This window comes from Maniola hyperantus, chromosome 9 (assembly GCF_902806685.2).
Source record: "Maniola hyperantus chromosome 9, iAphHyp1.2, whole genome shotgun sequence".
In the NCBI taxonomy this organism is placed as follows: Eukaryota; Metazoa; Arthropoda; class Insecta; order Lepidoptera; family Nymphalidae; genus Maniola; species Maniola hyperantus.
Window position 1 is genome coordinate 9,970,536 of NC_048544.1, and position 17,823 is coordinate 9,988,358.

Below are 17,823 nucleotides of genomic sequence, written 5' to 3' on the forward strand. Positions count from 1 at the left end.
AGTAGGTATTAGCGCTAAATGGCACTTTTCTGTTTTAATCTCAAAGATGCAGCGGTCTAATAATAATAAAATTGATGTTGATATTATTAAGGGGGCTCAGGACGATGCTTTCTTCATACAAACGTAGGAGGGTAATTACTACATTATTTGATACTGTACGCTCAAAACTAAGTATTATATCGATTAATCTCGTCAGTATCTAGGTTTATTGATATATGAAACATTGAAAAAAATATTGATTTTGTAGTTACGAGCCTCAAAAGATTCCTATTTTAACACTAAATTTATGACAACTTTGAGCGTAAATAAATAAGATTAGGGGTATGAAAATCCTAAAGAAATTTAACATTGGACATAGTTTATTTATTCATTAGTTGAAATAACTATACTGTGCAAACATAAACACAGCAGTTTTTTCTCAAAAATACTTTTCCTAAACCCTTGATTTCGGTGAAAATCATCGTGCCTCTCACCTTTCTCATACAATGTCAAGTGAAAAGCAAACAGGTTCGGTCGAGCGTACTGCGTCACCTTAAGTGATTCATGTTGAAGGAAAATAAAATGTTGCAATTATAAAAAAAGTTTATTTAAAACCCATCGATCAGATCGATCCAATGTTAGAGACAGTTTTACATCGAGTAAAGTCGTACTGAAACACGGGATCAATTCGGAAATTATTACGTTGTCGTTTCTTTTATGAAGTAAGTACTTATTACTATTATTGTGTTAAATTATTATATAAGTTTATTCTTTTTTCTCTGGGCTTTCTTCTACCGGGGCAGTGATTTTCGTTGGCTCTTTGAGATCAGTGGTAAGTTTTGTTGGCTCTTTAGGAGTGGCAGTTTCTTTTGGAGGTTCTTCTGCTTCAGTGAAGTTGCCGTTACGCTTGTATCTGTAGTAACGGGTGGACGCTGCTTCTGAGTGCGACTGGTAGCAGTTCACGAGGGCGTCTCCGTGGTGATCTAGGGTTACAAATTTATCCATTGAACAAAGATTAAAGAGTAGTAGATAAGTATTAATTTAAAACAGAAAATTCTCAAGATGCAATGGGTATTTAACTCATTATTGTATAGAAATGGACACCGGGAATCCGGCTCGTGTTCATCTAGGTAGATATATAGGTAATAAACGCTTCTGCAGGAAACATCCCTTCTGGAAACATCCCTTCTCGCAACGCGCAGATGACGAAAACGAGGTCCCCCGATGCCTCATCATCCGGATGAACGTGGACGTGCGCCATGATCTCAGGGGCGCACGCAAGAAGTGGTTCGAGTCCTGGGGCACATCTCCGGGCTGAGCTTTGCCCCTCCCCCCCCTCTCCCTGACGTGACGCTGTAGCGGTAGGCTACGCTGTATACAGCAAACTCAATCCAAAAAGAGACACACTGCGTGTTGCCAAGACACGCACTGGTCCTGCATTCTCACGACACACACTATAGTGGTCTGGGGAGTTCGGCTCATGTACATCTAGGTATATATAATAGACACTTACCTCCTGGACACGTGCAGACGGCGATGTGTCGTCGCGCCATGCACACTGCACCGGAGCCGCACTGTGTGTTGCCGAGACATGGGTCCACACACTCGTAACCGACACACGCTAAGTTGTCTGAACACTGGGAGTCTAGCTCACATTCACCCTGAGAAAAGAAAATAGCAATTTGGGCCATCCCTTCTAGGTATATGTAATATGTATACTTTAAAATTCTACCTACATCTGCTTATTATTTTGACTTGATTTGACTCAGAAAGTCAGAAAAGGACAGATAAGAATAAGTACAATAAAATAGAAAGTTCATGAGGCACTGTGATGCCCTACGTAATGCCAAGTTTTATTCAAATTCCACGCATAGTTTGATTCAAATAAACTTTTGTCTAACTACCTACTTAAAAGTTTGAACCGTCAAAAGAATTTCCCACAGGAAAGTCTTTTTCACGGCAATTGGAACTTCTTTGCAAGGTTCAATTTGAACGAGTTATGCAGAAATGAGTCGGGTGAGGAAAAGTACAAATCGAATTATGAGCTTTAACATATTGCAATAAAGCTCATAATTCGATTTGTACTTTTCATCACCTGGCTACATTTCTGCATAAATCGTTCCAATTTGAAAGGCGACAGCATTACAGTGATGCCTACTATTCTGAGATTCATGAATGAAGGTACACACCTTTTCACAGGAGACGAGTGCGTTGCCGCGATATCCAGTAGGGCAGGTACACACAGGCCGTTCAGCACCGGTGCGGTCGTGGCCCGGTGTGCACTTAGCGTTAACACCGCATGGGTTTGGCTCGCAGAGGTCACCTGCAGAAGGTTATACTTATTAGTTATTGTAATCAATTTATAATAGCACCACTAACTAGCACACATCTGCTTGATATTATAGAAATAGAAATAAAAATATGAAGAAAGATTTTTTTATTCAAATTCTTTTCCACTATAAATTATACCGTTAATACTCACGCGCTTCGAAAGGCCTGCAGAAGGAGAACGGATCACCGGTGTGGGTCTTAGGGCAGGAGCACACGGGCGTCAGACCGCGCAGGTTGCAGTCCGCGTTCACACCGCACGCGTTCGTGCAAGGGTTGATGCAGGCGTTGTACACACACGCGGGCTTGTAGCTGGGGCATTCGCTGTCTGATGTACACTCAGCTGAACAGATGCGGTAGGGATCGCCGTGGTAGCCCTGCCAAATTAATTTGATATAGTGCGATGCATGATATTCGGAGGAATATGAGATTAATTAATGATTATAATAATTTTCGTTGTGTTTGGGAAAGGCTCTGACTCTGCGACGATTCCTGAATTATCCAATACTGAGTCTCATGTTGGGCGTCAGTTGTTGATTGCATTTGCACGTCTCTGGATCCGAACCCGAATCTGAGTCCCACGTTGGGTGCCAGTTGTTGCTCGCACACCCAACATGGAACTCATATTGGGGGTTTAGGCGTAAACAAGCATTAAATTGCGTATCCTTAGCCGCAAACCATACACCATATTGTTTTATGCTTTACTTCTTAGAAGTAAGGAAGATGGTTCATGTAGATCATTGAGATAAGCGATCGCAGCGCGCGAAACTTTGCATATAGGTAATCGCCCAACTCTCACGTTGTTGAAGCGCGTCGCGTGCTACAAAAACTACCATCATCGCGTTGCGACTGAAAATTCGCCACGCGTAAGTGTTGGTAAGTACATCGATAGCATGTTCGCAAAAAGACACGGGGTAAATTTCCGTCGCGTCCTTTTCAGCGCGTTTTTCAAGTTGGCAAGTTACCATGCCAAATAGTGATGTGATGTACAGTAATTTACATAAAAAATCTTACCCTAGGGCACTTGCAGATAGCGCGATGGGCGGAAACCGTCTCGCAATCAGCGTTGACGCCGCAGTCGCTGCAAGGGCTCACGCACTTGAAGTCGCGACACGACTGTTGCGCGCCGCAGTCGCTGTCCGAGTCGCACTCGTGTCTGCAGCCTGATAGAGGACTACCCTGATAATAGAGAAAGGAACGATTAATATTAAAAATTACCTACTGCTCTCAAGATACATATTTTAAGGTGTAGAATGTAAACTCATCAATGAAATAACCGACAGTGAAATTATCAATGACACCGATTTTTATTTTTATTATCAAAATCTTGAAAACTGGAAAGGAAACGGTGATAGAATAGTTAGTGGCTAAGACGTCGTTGGACTCCAACTTTTTGGAGTTATGTGCGTTTTAAGCAATTAAAATATGACTAGTTTAAACGGTGAAGGAAAACATCGTGATAAGTTTGCTCTTTGTTTTTTGTATTAAGTGTATCCTGTATTCTTACTCTCTGTAAATCTATTAACAAAAAAGTTGTTTTAAATTAAATTAAATCGTGCGGAAACCGGCATGCCTGAGAGTTATTCATAATATCCTCAAAGGTATGTGAAGTCTGCCATTCCGCACTTGGCCAGCGTGATAGACTGACGCCTAAACTCTTCCCATCCCGAGAAGTCATCCGTGTCTCGCGGTTGGCGATGGGTTGATAATGATGAATGACTTAGCCCAAAAAGCTATGAAGTTAACTACTTGCTAAAGTTAATTCTTCATTTTTTTTCATTTTACAAGTAAATAGGTAGTTAGTTATAAAGTATTTACTCTGTATCCAGGAAGACAAGTACAGATGGCTTGATTGTTGGACACGTGGCATTTCGTGTTGAGACCGCAAGGAGATGGGTGGCATGCTTCCTCTGCAAACAAAAAATAATATATTGTTATTTTATTAATGCTGAAATTCAAAGTTTTAGCTGCTTATTTTATTCCCCTAACTGTTTGGTCTGTCTAATAGGTAGGTATACGTAAGAGAATTTAATACCAATCTGACCCAAATACTTTATTTAGTGTAAAGCTCGTGCTAGGAGTAGGTACGACAATAGTGCAACGGGTGGGGTTTGAACCGGTGACCTTTCGGTTTTCAGTCCGCTCCTTTAACCGTTGAGCTATCGAGGCTCAATATTAATAAATATGGCATACCGGGATCAGCAATTCTGCATGACGAGAAAGGATTGCCTGTATAACCAGCGGGACAAGAGCAAACTGGAACGTGTTGACGGACCTAGGAACAAAAGGAGTCAAGTTATCTCAAATTATCTTACCTTACGTTGAGTTACCTCAATATAAGCTTTGTACAGGTAATGTAGATTTAAGTTCCAATATAAAGCAAACCACCATGTTGAATCCCATACTATATACTAGCTAAGTAAGAAATTATATTTTGAAACCCATAATGGCACTTTCAGTTTCACCTCTATCTTTGGTAATAATATGTTACTCAACATCGAATCCCAGTAGGTAGGCAGGTAGGTAAGAAATTATATTTTGGAACACCATTTGAATAGCAGTTCCACACTAGACTTTCAGTTTCACTCAGTGTTTGGGAATAATATTTTACCATTTTTACTTACATCGCAATTGGCGTTGTGTCCACATGCTCCCTCACAAGGGTTGATACAGTGTTGGTTGACACACGATTGGTGACCGCGGCATTCGCTGTTGTCTGGGAGAAAAACACATAATTAGTAGGTAAGTACGTAATTACTTAAATTAAAATAAAGACCCATTACACGCGCTTCAAGAAGCGCCTTTATAGGATCGGACTCTGACATGAACTCCATATAGTATAGGGATTAGGGAGCCGAAAGAGAAGCTCTGGAACAGCAGCAGTACCTGCCTACATATTGAAACATTTCGTCTTATAAAAAGAGCAACTGCTGAGTTTCTTGACCTAAGCTAAGTACCTACAGTCGAGATGGCAATTGGGGTAGGTATGAGGCGGGGGAACATCCCGCACACCCGCACATCACCCACGCTCGCCCGCACCGGGTTAGCGCGGGGGCTTTGTGGGTGTGCGCCCCGTATCCTCCCCGATTATTTATCATCTCGACCTGTCGTGTACATGGGCCACCTACTTAGAAACCTAACAGAATTTACTTACCAACACACTCAATCTTGACACATTGCGACAATGGGTCGCCAGAGTATCCTGGCAGGCAAGCGCAGACGGGTCTGACACTGCCGTGGGTGCAGTGTGCACCTACTCCGCAAGTGTTCGGTCCGCATCGCACCTGGTCGTCCGAGATGGAGCGGCCGTGCTCGTATAGGTTACGGCCGAAGTAACCTCGGGCATTGTGGTTGTAGTAACGTTGTCCTGTAAAAATAATTAGGTGCTCAAAAGAAAATCAGCTGATAGGTATAGTATGCGACAGGTCTATATGGCAATCGGGGTCTGAGCGCCTTGCACACCTGCACAGCCACCGGGCTAACCCGGTGTTGGCGAGCGCGGTGATGTACGGGTGTGCGGGGCGTCCCGCCACCTCATACCCTCTCATACCCCAATTACCATCTTAACCTGTCGCGGCTGTATACGTTTTTTGAGCACAGATTACTGCTTACGCAAAGGATGTGATAGTCATTCCATGTTTTGCTTGTCGCTAACAATATGAGGCATCGAATAGATACACTTTTCGTGGTACAGTGCACCAGTGCTACCTAGATAGGTACCTGCCTAAACTAAAATAACGGCTGAAATCAACGCTGCGCCCTGTTTCAGTGTAGTACATAATATTATATCACTTACATCTTATATGATGAATTCAGTTTTTTAAAAATTCCGTAGGAAATCTTTGATTTTCCGGGATAAAATGTCTACCTATGCCTTTATCATTCTTCAAATCTTTAACTCTAGAAAACCGGTACCCATGCAAAAATCACTTCGATTCGTTGCTCCGTTATAACGTGATTGAAGGACAAACCAACAAACCAATAAAGCAACAAATCAACAAACAAACAAACTTCCGCATCCGCATTTATAATATGGATATGTGTTAAGTACATATAAGTCGTTTGAGAATAAGTGATTGTAAAAGTTACCTAATTAGGTGGGTAGTTGCCAATTTTCATCTCTTACATAAACATCTAAACTTATTATAGTCATTATAAAACAACAGAATCGTTTACATAACCCTCATAATATACTCGTAGATATCGTCATACATCATGAGACCGTGAAGCGGCGCAGCACCGACCCTGACGTTAGCCTTATAAGTGTAAACGAGTTATCGCCCACATTGAACCTTTTGTCCTTGCCCACTTGACGGATCTCGGAAGCTTATCATAACAATGCTTAAAGCGGTTACGCATTCATCCGATCCGAGTCCGTAAAAATACGGATATTAAAATAAAATTCGGACTGAACCCGGATATTGCTTACGCACTTATCCGATCTCCGATCCAAATCCAAGCTATTCAGTGGACTTCTTTGACATATGTATCTACGTCATACGTCAGATGTCAATCCGACTTCCGAGGCACGTCCAAGATATTCTCACGGATGACGGAGAGAACTCAGATGACGGAAGTTGGAGCTAGTGCGTAAGCTATTTTTAGATTTAGATTAAGTATATATAAATTGCGAAATAAAAATGTAGGCAAGTAAGTGATGTAAGTACCTATACTATATCCACCTACGTTTTGCCAACACGTTAAATTCGAAACAAAAACATTATTAAAAATCTGAATCTATCCTTTTTAGTGGCGGGTCTATTGCTTAAGAATCTATTTTGATCTACCTAATTACAATATTCATTTAATTATAAGAGGTTAATGAACTTGTTGCAAAAATGTAGGTACCTATAGTACGCTAAATGGAAATCAGTGAGGGAAGGCCCCGCACACCCGTACAGCCCCCGCGTTTACCTGGTGCGGGTGAGCGCGGGTGACGTGCGCATGTGCGCCTCATACCCTGATTGCCATCTCGACCTGTCGCGGAAATAGGTAGATATCGATGGCCAGATAATTTGCAGTCAAAACTACCGGAAACTTATTTTGTATTTTTTGCTATGGTATGATAGAGATAGGGTAGAGACAAAACTGACATAGAAAAAAATAAACTGTTTAAAATTTAAAACCCGTAGTTAAGTAGTTTTTAAGTAGGTACCTATTTAGTTATATTTTTCATACATCCCCATCGATATAGAAAGTAATAATTCTTGTTGTACTAAGAATTAGTACTTAAAATTTCTTTGGATTTCCCTGAAAGCTGCTTTTTAGATCAGGTACCCTTTGAATTCTGAACGTACTCATAGAGATAAAAATTAAATCGAAAAAACTTACCCTCAACGCTGTAGCTAAAAGCTATAAGCGCCAATGACGCTAAATATATAAGTTTCCCCTCCATCTGAAAAATAGAGGTAAAAAAATTAATTACTTAAATACATTGAAGTTTAAGTACAATTTCACTTATATATAAATTACTTATTTTTTCTATTTATAGGGTCAATTTTTAAGTTACTTTTGTCAGATATGGACACGCCAGCGCGCTGACATACAGTTAGAATCAATATCTAACTGTTAGATATTGATTCTACCTCACTTATCTACCATTTTTTTAATCAGTGATGATCTTAGAGATGCATAGATGCAACTTAACTTACATAACACTTCACTTTTAACTACCTACCGAGATCGATAGAAAATCGTAAGCCGTTACATAACATGTTCAAAGACTTAAGTTTTCTATAGTTAACTTTTACTAGTTACGTACGTTTTACACAATTTTTAATAAAATTATACCTAGTTAAAACCTACTTAGAAATTGTTGTATTTAAAAAGAAAGTTAAATCAAAGGCATTTTTTGAAACAAATAAGTCCGTTACATTTAAATTTTAAAAACTCAAGGATACTGCACAAAGTTACGAATCATCTTACACTCGCACTGATTTGTGTTTATAAAAAATTACGCCGCACTTTCACACAAAACTACAATTATTTACAAATTTAAATCACAGGTTTTTTTATACACAGGAAATGCCTACTTATTTGAATGATTAAGTAATAGGTAACGCTTAAAAGATAATTAAAATTATTTTTCACTAAGTAACTTTTAGAAAAAAAACATGTTCCTAAAGATTATAATAACAGAAGTTGACCACTGCAAACACTTACACCGTCCGTCCGTCCGTGTCGCGAAGAGGAAAACGTGCCTCCAACTCATAATGTGTGTCCTTATACCAACCGAGTGCGCCTACGCCTTGCGAATTCGTCTGACTAACCGAAAAAAATCTGCATATTAAAATACTATATCATATTCCGCCAAAAATTAATTATCACAGTTCCTTATAGATTTTAAATGAAGTGATGATCTAATTTGATACGTTTTCCCTTATAGGGTAATTGCCGATAGGCGATATACCACGTATAAAAATTCAAAGTTTAAGTAGATGTTTAAAGGGCCCTAGTTGTCTTTATGTAGTATGTATCGTATACACTTAATATTATATTATTTTACAGCTACAACGATTCCAAAGATTTCTATAAATTAAAAAAAAACGCACTCAACAAACTCAGCCGGATATTCTTTTTATTTTTTATCACCATTTCACGGTGTCACTTAAAACTTTTACATTATTGAAAATTTTTTACAAAAAAAATAAAAACCGACTTCGATACACAAACACTAAAAATTGAAAAATAATTTAATTTATTACCGAATATATTATGTATACAAGATTTAATATAGTTCCATAATAATACTTTTTGGTGCCGGTGCCAATTAGCTTTAGCTGCGCGAATCGTCTAGACTTCATATTTTTATGAGACTCCACAATGGCACCTCATTGGCACCGACCCCAAAAAATATTATTATGGAACTATATTAACTCTTGTATACATAATATATTCGGTAATAAATTAAATTATTTTTCAATTTTTAGTGTTTGTGTATCGAAGTCCGTTTTTATTTTTTTTGTAAAAAAAATTTATTTCACAATTTTTAGTGGCCCCATGGAATTATGCTATGACTGGTTAAAAATCTACTGTTTACTAAGCTATTACACTGATCGCGAGCAATTTACTCTTATCCGTTGAGGAGTTCCAGTATCTATCTTCGAAGATGTTCATCAGATCTTCACCAAATTGAAATGGGACCAACTTTGAACTATACCCTTTCAAACAAAAAAAGAATTTTCAAAATCGGTCCAGGCGTCTTTGAGTAATCGTGGAACATACATTAAAAAAAAAAAAAAAAAAGATTCCGACGAATTGAGAACCTCCTCCTTTTTTTGAAGTCGGTTAAAAACCCATTATAATCACACTATCTTCCCACTTCTAACACTAATAAAGAATAGGTGAGTAGGTAAGTATCTTAAGTATCGGAATGGATCCGAATAGGTATATTCCGTAAAAAATTGGATCCATATTTTCAATTCGGATATATTATTGTATATTTATGCCCGAATTTACTATGGTACTTATTACTGTCTTTATCCAAAAAAATTCAAAATAAGTAGTTAAAAGTGATCGATATTTAAGTTAAAGAGTCAGGCTCTTTTACATCGATTACATTTATATCGATCACTTTTACAGGTACCTACCTACAATTTATTATAAAAGAAAAACTGTAAAGTTGGTCATCATAATCCATACTTATTAATTCAAAAAAGACATTTAAGTAAGTCACCTGTGGACATTGTAGTAATTTTAAACATTGGCTGGATCGTCCAAGTTGGCTGGGTTCCAACCACAATACCATCAAGGTATACGATGGCGGCGGATACCTTGATGCCTATGTATGAACGGCGGCATTCACATTCTACCGCCATATAAAGGCTAAAGCTCGACAACTCTGTGCTTAAACAATGATGTCATACAATTCCTGGGTGTATGAAGTAGATCATCTTGTTTTGCGAGAATTCTACGATATTTTGCGACCATGGAATTACCAAAAACATATTTCTTAGTAATAGGTATTTATCCTCTAATTTACCATCCATATAGAGAATCGACTAATTTGAAGAGTTTAAGGCATGCAGATAGTTATTATGACATAAGTAGATATCCGTTAAGAAAGAATTTTTGAAAATACGACCTCTAAGGGGGCAAAATAGGGGTTTGAAATTTTTATAGTCCACGTGGATGAAGTCGCGGGCATAAGCTAGTTATTTTAAAAAAGCTGTAATTTCTCTGCGTTATCTCCCCAACACAGGGAGTATGAACTTTGGATCATGGTGGTTTTGGGATTGGGAGATAACATAACAAACAGGTAATAAAGGTGTCTTCGCCTCGGCCTTCTCAATTGATTGACTAAACGAGGTGGGTAATCGCTATTTCAGACGAAACTTGTATAGGTAGTACTTTTCTCCTATTTGCGACGAAACAGTAAAAAAATTTGAAGAAATATATTAAGTATATCTGCATACTAGTAAAACAAAAATGAAATGTTAAAAAACTGGCCAAGTGCGAGTCCGTACTACAGACGGACGTGCCAAGTGCGCATCGGCAGACTTCACACACCTTTAAGAACATTATAGAGTACTTTTAGGCTCAGGCATGCAGGTTTCCTCACCATGTTTTCCTTCACCGTTAGATGGAGGATATCGTGAGGAGGTGGAAGTTACCAAATCCCAATGCTATTGGCTATTCGTATACTTACGTGGTAATTAAGTATTTCCAAACTCCACCACTCTAAGCTCCGCGACGATCCCGGAAGCTATTGCTCAGAGACCGAATGTCCTGAATGAGTACCTGCACGTCAACGCCCACCGCGCCCGCGCCGGTTGGTTAGAGCTGGAGTTCGAGGGTGGCAACCAAAATATCACATCCTAGAACTAAGTTCCTTGCAAAGTGGCCAAACATTTGGCAGTTTTTGTGTCAAGAAGACAGGCTATTGCCATCATATATCAATCATATCAGGCTATAGGCCTGAGGCTATACAAATAAATGCATAGATTGCATTCTCAAATGCAACATGCATCTTTATTTATGAGATCTCAGAGGCTCTGGCCGTATCTACCTGAGTATATTATGTGGGAAATATTCTACCCACAAGTTTTATTTAATTTACCCTTTGTTAATGGACTTAGATAATGATAGATTGCTAATAAGCTGTGGGTTGACCAGTGGCCGTGGTCGTACATAATTAATGACTAATCATCTCCTCATCATTAGACGTTTATGAGCATACTAGGTCATTCCCGCGACTTCGTCCGCGTGGACTAGTTACTCAATTTTTGAAAATTCGACCCCCTACGGCGGTTGCGCACTCATCCGATCCGAGTCCGAGAAAATACGTTCATTTTTGTTTTGTATGGTAGCTTATGATTTATATTTATGTCATAGATAATCGCTGGTATTGTCACGGATGACGGATAGAACTCGGATGACGGAAGTGCAGTAGACGTTATCGCCATTAGGGGTTGAATTTTCAAAAATCCTTTCTTAGCGGATGTTTACGTGATAATAGCTATCTGCATGCCAAATTTCAGCCCGATCCGTCCAGTAATTTGAGCTGTGCGTTAATATACCAGTCAGTCTGTCAGTCAGCTTTTCCTTTTATATGTATAGATTATTAATTTCAATTCTAATGCGCAAAATGGTACAGACCTGTCACTACGTAGAAGGTAGGTATATCTAAGTAGTACCTACTACCTACGCACCTATAATTCACGACAGGTCAAGATAGCAATCGGAGAGGTAATGCCCGCACACCCGCACAGCCTTCGCACTAACCCAGTGCGGGTGTGCGGAACTATACTTAAGGCAATCGATATCTAGGATTCGAACCTGCGACCATCGACGTGACTATGATTTTTTATGCTTTCAGCCGTTTTGAATAATTTTTTCCTATCGGAGAAATTGTGTCTTACCTGTAATTGCAGCGTGATAGAAGAATACACCAATTAAACAACAAACACGCTTTCGTATTTATAATATGGGTGCCTAGTAAGTAGATATTGATATGTACATATTTTGTAAACAATAAAATACCTAGTTATGCATTATGTAAAGTATTCAACTTTCCTTGAAAGGTATAACAATGAGTCGTTAATGAGATATATTTGTATCGAAGAAGATTTTGTTCAAAAACACGCATATTGAATCTCGTAAATATCAATATTAACATTTAAATAAGGCGATGGTCTTAGGACAGTATATTCTTCACAGTTGGTAACTATTAATCGACCCACATAGATTACGTAAGTCTCTTAAAATATTATATAGGTAAGTAAGTTATATAGCGATAAATCGTAGAAACAATAACAACCATGTTATCTTTAAATCTAGGTAGATTCTTACTTACTAGGAATCATAAAATTTTAAAACATGTAAGTACAAGTAGGTCTATGAGCCGAACACACAAACACCACTAGACATTATGTAAAAGGTGGGTTGAGACTTGAGTACATACCTAAGTACTTCGAAATCATTCAAAGTCAAAATAAAACATAGAATAGAATAGAATAGAATAGAATGTTTTTTTATTCAGGTAAACTTTTTAAAAGTGCTTATGAATAGTCAGGTAGTTTTAATTTACCATAAATTATTATTAGTAGTTACATACTTACTAGATGATGCCTGCGATGCGGATTTAGGTTTTTTTATAATCCCGTGGGATTTCTTTTATTTTCCGAAATAAAAATTACCCTAGGTAAATATTTATAATCTTACATCTCCGGGATGTAAGTACCACCATCTATCTATATCATCGATGTATCCGATGTACCTATCTACCTATATTATATTGTAGGAGATTAGGACAAAACTCCCTACCGAGGAGACAATAAGAACGAGCGCGCACTGCCGCGCCCGTTATCGCGCTCGTAATTGATCGTCAAAGCGTGCGGTTCTACCCTCAGTTTGCGTTTTTTTTTTTTGTGATTATGGGACGTTTATGGGACCTTACCATAGTCCTAATCATAGGCTTAATAAACAAGTAGATCTGTTATACCTACTTTTTGGGGTTCCGTAGCCAAATGGCAAAAAACGGAACCCTTATGGATTCGTCATGTCTGTCTGTCTGTCCGTCCGTGTGTCTCAGCCACTTTTTTCCGAAGCTATAAGAACTATACTGTTGAAACTTGGTAAGTAAATGTATTCTGTGAACCGAAAATTCAAATTTTAGTTACTTTTTCGAAAATAGTAGACTAATCATACATCGAAGGCTTATGGTAATGAGTTTTGTGGGCATAACATTTATGCATCTAGGCACATGTTTTTCCATAAAAACTTTGGTCAAAAATACTCATTTACATAGGTACTTCATATTTGTGCAAAACTGGGAAAATTCAGAAAATTATCTTTCAGGAACAATTTTTATTTCGGCTGACGTCAAAATGACGTCATTTCGATGTTAACATTGAGCTAATGAGACATGGTTCCAGCGCAATAGCAATTTGCGGGACTTATACTAGGCTACAATAGCCGAAGCGACCGTAAAATACAAGGAATAACATTTCACAAGTAAGTAGGTACTCTGCTTGAGCGAGAGGGACTGAAGGGGCCACGCTAGTTGCATATCTGCAGGCACTTACCACCAGGTGAGATTGTCAAGGGCTAACTTATATCTGAATAAAAAATAAATGAAAAAACTGTGGTACCTACCTACCTATTTTAGGAGCACAGAGTAAATCAATCATCAATATATATATATATATACTTATAATAAAACTGTAACAGGTCAAATTCTGTACATTGAAGATATTTTGAAATTTTTTTTTCGAGGGCACTCTATAATCGATACTGAACCCAAAACTGTAATTTTTTCATTTTTGTCTGTCTGTCTGTCTGTCTGTCTGTCTGTCTGTCTGTCTGTCTGTATAACGGCCGCGCATCACGCTGAAACTACTGAATGGATTCCAATGAAACTTGGTACGATTTGAGGTCATACTATGAGGAAGAATATAGGATACTTTTTATCCCGAAATTCAGCATGGTTCCCGTAGGAGAGGGGACGAAAGTTAAAGTTGAGTTGTAATTCATTAACGCGTAGTCCGATTTCATTCATTCTTTTTTTGTTAGAAAGGGGATATTTTAAAGATTGTTCCGTAAATATTTCAAGGTCATCGGTTTTTAACCGACTGTCAAAAAGGAGGTGGTTCTTTTTTCTACATCGATTTTTTCGAGGTTTCTGGACCGATTAGCAATTTTTTTTTTTAAATCAACAAAAAAAGTTTACGTTGTGGTCACATAAAAAATTCTGGATTCAACTCCTTAATCCTGATGCTGCAGGGTTACTGCCCGCCTGAGTTATCAAGATTCAGGAAGTGTTCATAGTGAATTCATATTGTAGGTACCAAGCAACAACTTTATTCTCAGACTTCAAGTCTCAACTCCTCAACCCTGATGATGTAGGGTACAGCACTCCTAAACTATAATGTTTCAGGAACTGCGGATGATGCAAAATTATTTTAGGTACCAAGCATAGGCTACATCATTGAACTTCGGATCCTAACTCCTCAATCCTGATGCTGCAAAGTACTGAAGTCCTAAATCGTGGGGATTTTAGAATTTCTGATAGTGAATTGATATATTTTTTTAAAAATTAAAAAAATTGAATCGACTGTTAGGCGGAACGAAGTTCGCTGGGTCAGCTAGTTTTATAATATAGTCAAAGAGAATAGCCTAATTTATGAGCTACTAGCTGATGCCCGCGACTTCGTCCGCGTGGATATATACGTTTTTCAAATCCCACGGGAACTTTGGTTTTGTGGGATAAAAAGTAGCCTATGTGTTAATCCGGGGTATAATCTATCTCCATTCTGCATTCCAAATTAGGATTAGGATTGTTCTGTGGTTGCTGCTGTCCAGTTCAGTCATCCATTTCATACAAAAATTTTGCTATATAAAAGCTTCGCCTGCCTGATATTGGCATGTGTGACAGTTTATGTTCCTGTATATATGTTCTTGGTCTGTACCTCAGGTCTGTACTCTATGCTGTATATTAAGTGATAAGCTAAACTAGCGGCACGCTATGATGGCCGGTTTGACGTTTGTCCGCTCATGAAGTTCCGTATTAATTGATAACGACTTTGAAGGAAATAATTGTATTACTTTATTGACGATAGTGATGTGCAGAGATTCATAAATTTTATCGAATGTAGTTTTAGGTTTAGGACTCAAAATTTATTTATTAAATTGATTTCTTAAATGTATACAAGTGTAGAAAAATCAGTTTGCACCATTTAAGGGGTGAATGTACTTGTGAATATGAACAATTTTCACTATGTGGACAAACCTCTGAAATCGCAAAAAATATCAATAAATTTTTAAAAATGGAATCTAATACGATCGTCACATAGGATCGCTGGCTAGCACAACTACTACCTCCGGCAAACTCGCGTCAATGCTCAATGCAAAACAAAGCAGTTTCGAATTGACGTTGCTTCGAAAAGTATAAACTGTCAGTGCAATGCGATTGTGATATAGTTTTGACCTGGCTTTGGATTTCAAATATTGATACTGCATTACTGTTGACCCTTGCTCGTTAATTTGGACTCTGTTCAAGCCCTTTGTTGTGGATTTCGTCGATATGACCGAACGTACGCAGAGAACTGTTCTAAATAGTCAGACACGTGAGTTCCTAATACGCCTTCGTAACTATTTCGATCGTGAAGCTCAAAATGGAGGGCCAATTTTACCTATAACGTCAGTGGTTGAACGCGTAGCTGATGCGCTTAATATTGGACAACGAACTGTTAGACGGATAACTAAAAAAAAATATGGCGAGACTGGCACAGAAGAAAATAAACTTCACACACCAAAAAAGAGAAAACGAGCAAAACCAGTCGTAGGCATCGATAGCTTTGATGCCGATGCTATCCGAAGACATGTTTACGGCTACTATTTACAGAAGGAGTATCCAACAAGAAAAAAGTTGGTGCATTCACTGAAGGAAGCTGGATTATTCTTCGGTGGGGAAAGTTCTTTAACGAAGATTTGAAGACCATTGGATTTCGATACAAAAAATGTAACAAACGCAAAATATTGATGGAAAGATTTGATATAGCGATGGCAAGGTATACTTTTTTACGGCAAGTGAAAGAAATCAAAAATTGGCAAAATGTTGTGTTCTTGGATGAAACATGGCTTAATGCTAACCATACTGTAGGCCGTTCTTGGAACGATGACACAGCAGCATCTACTTCCAAAGTTCCTGTAGGAAAAGGATCGCGACTTATAATTTGTCACGCCGGAACCATCAACGGGTTTGTCGAAGGTTCTCTCATGGCTTTTGCGTCAAAAACCACTGGAGACTATCATGAAGACATGAATGGAGAAAAGTTTACTGAATGGTTTACCTCAATGTTGTGTAGCCTCCCTGAACCATCTATTATAATTATGGACAACGCCCCATACCACTCGATGCAAATTGACAAGCCACCTGCCCAATCCCAAAGAAAGCTGATATCGTCGCATGGCTTCGTAAAAATGGCGTAGATGCAAACATGAATATGTTAAAAGCGGAATTAGTACGTCTTTTAAAAGAAAACAAACCAACCAAGATCCGATACGTCATTGACGAAATAGCATTAGAACATGGGCACAGAGTTATACGGTTACCGCCTTACCATTGTGAGTATAATGCGATTGAGTTGGTGTGGGCTCAAATTAAGGGATATGCTGCAAGACACAATACAGAACCCCCATTTACCACAAAAAAAATGCTAAAATTATTAGAAGAAGCTTGTGAACATGTGACTAAAGGAGACTGGGAAAAGGTTGTGAATAGAACTGTTAAATTAATAAGGGAAGATTATGAAAGAGATGTGAAAATAGATAATATTATAGAAAACGAACATATAATTATTAATGTATGTGATGATAGCAGTGACGACAGTGAAAATAGTAGTATGGACGAATCTGATTAATTATGGCCTTTTGTGGCACCTTTTCGGTATCTTTTGTATTCATATGTTTCTTGTGTGCATATAAAGTATGTATATTCATTTTCGTTCAAATATTCAGTTCGTTCAAATAAATTAAATAAACATATACATTTTTGTTTTATTAAACCTATTTAATCAGGTACAAAAACAAAACTTAATTGTTTTTTGTTCGAGAATAAATTGACATTCCACATCACTATTGTAATGTGTCAAACCGGCCATCATAGCGTGCCGCTAGTGTAGTATATAGTAGATAATCTATGGTGATAAGTCTGAGAGGCCTTAAAGCATAGCTTAAAGGCTAGATATAGTAGATTAAATTTAAAAAAAAAAAAAAAAAAAATAGATACCTATAGTAGATAATGGGGCCGATTCTCTAGTACACAATCTCTAAACTAAACTAAATTAACAGGTCTAAATCTAATGCTATCCTTTTCCGCAAGCAACATTATGAAAGGGATAGCAATAGATTTAGACGTGCCATTTTAGTTTAGTTTAGAGATTGTGTACAATGGAATTAGCCACAATCTATGCTTAAAGGACTGCTATGACTGGTATATAAAAAAAAAGTCTGACTTCTGAGATTTCTGGTCGGTGCTTCTGAGCACAGAGCAGTGTTTCCATGTACACGGTAATT

The 17,823-nt window shown here is 38.1% G+C and overlaps 1 protein-coding gene across 3 annotated transcripts; it reads right to left on the minus strand.

Moving 5' to 3' along the window:
- Positions 1-564: 564 nt before the first annotated feature.
- Positions 565-11,407, minus strand: aspr (asperous). 3 transcript variants are annotated; one of them, XM_034971849.2, is made up of 11 exons: positions 11,389-11,407; positions 7,639-7,702; positions 5,462-5,674; positions 4,932-5,023; positions 4,501-4,582; positions 4,126-4,217; positions 3,322-3,486; positions 2,462-2,684; positions 2,169-2,302; positions 1,493-1,640; positions 565-962 (listed from the first exon to the last, which is right to left on the minus strand). In XM_034971849.2, exons 2-11 carry the CDS (start codon positions 7,700-7,702, stop codon positions 745-747), a joined length of 1,431 nt encoding a protein of 476 aa, XP_034827740.1. In that variant the 5' UTR covers positions 11,389-11,407; the 3' UTR covers positions 565-744. The 3 variants fall into 3 exon arrangements, with proteins under 3 accessions (XP_034827740.1, XP_034827739.2, XP_034827738.1); XM_034971848.2 differs by lacking the exon at positions 11,389-11,407 and adding an exon at positions 8,444-8,682; XM_034971847.2 differs by lacking the exon at positions 11,389-11,407 and adding an exon at positions 8,470-8,678.
- Positions 11,408-17,823: the final 6,416 nt, after the last annotated feature.

Excerpts from the sequence above, each read along its gene's own strand:
- aspr (XM_034971848.2), bottom strand. The coding sequence starts at position 8,518 with ATGAGTTGGAGGCACGTTTTCCTCTTCGCGACACGGACGGACGGACGG. Across the intron at positions 5,675-7,638 it reads TTTTAGCTACAGCGTTGAGG|GACAACGTTACTACAACCAC; the intron begins GTAAGTTTTTTC and ends TTATTTTTACAG. Across the intron at positions 3,487-4,125 it reads CTTGTCTTCCTGGATACAGA|GGTAGTCCTCTATCAGGCTG; the intron begins GTAAATACTTTA and ends CTCTATTATCAG.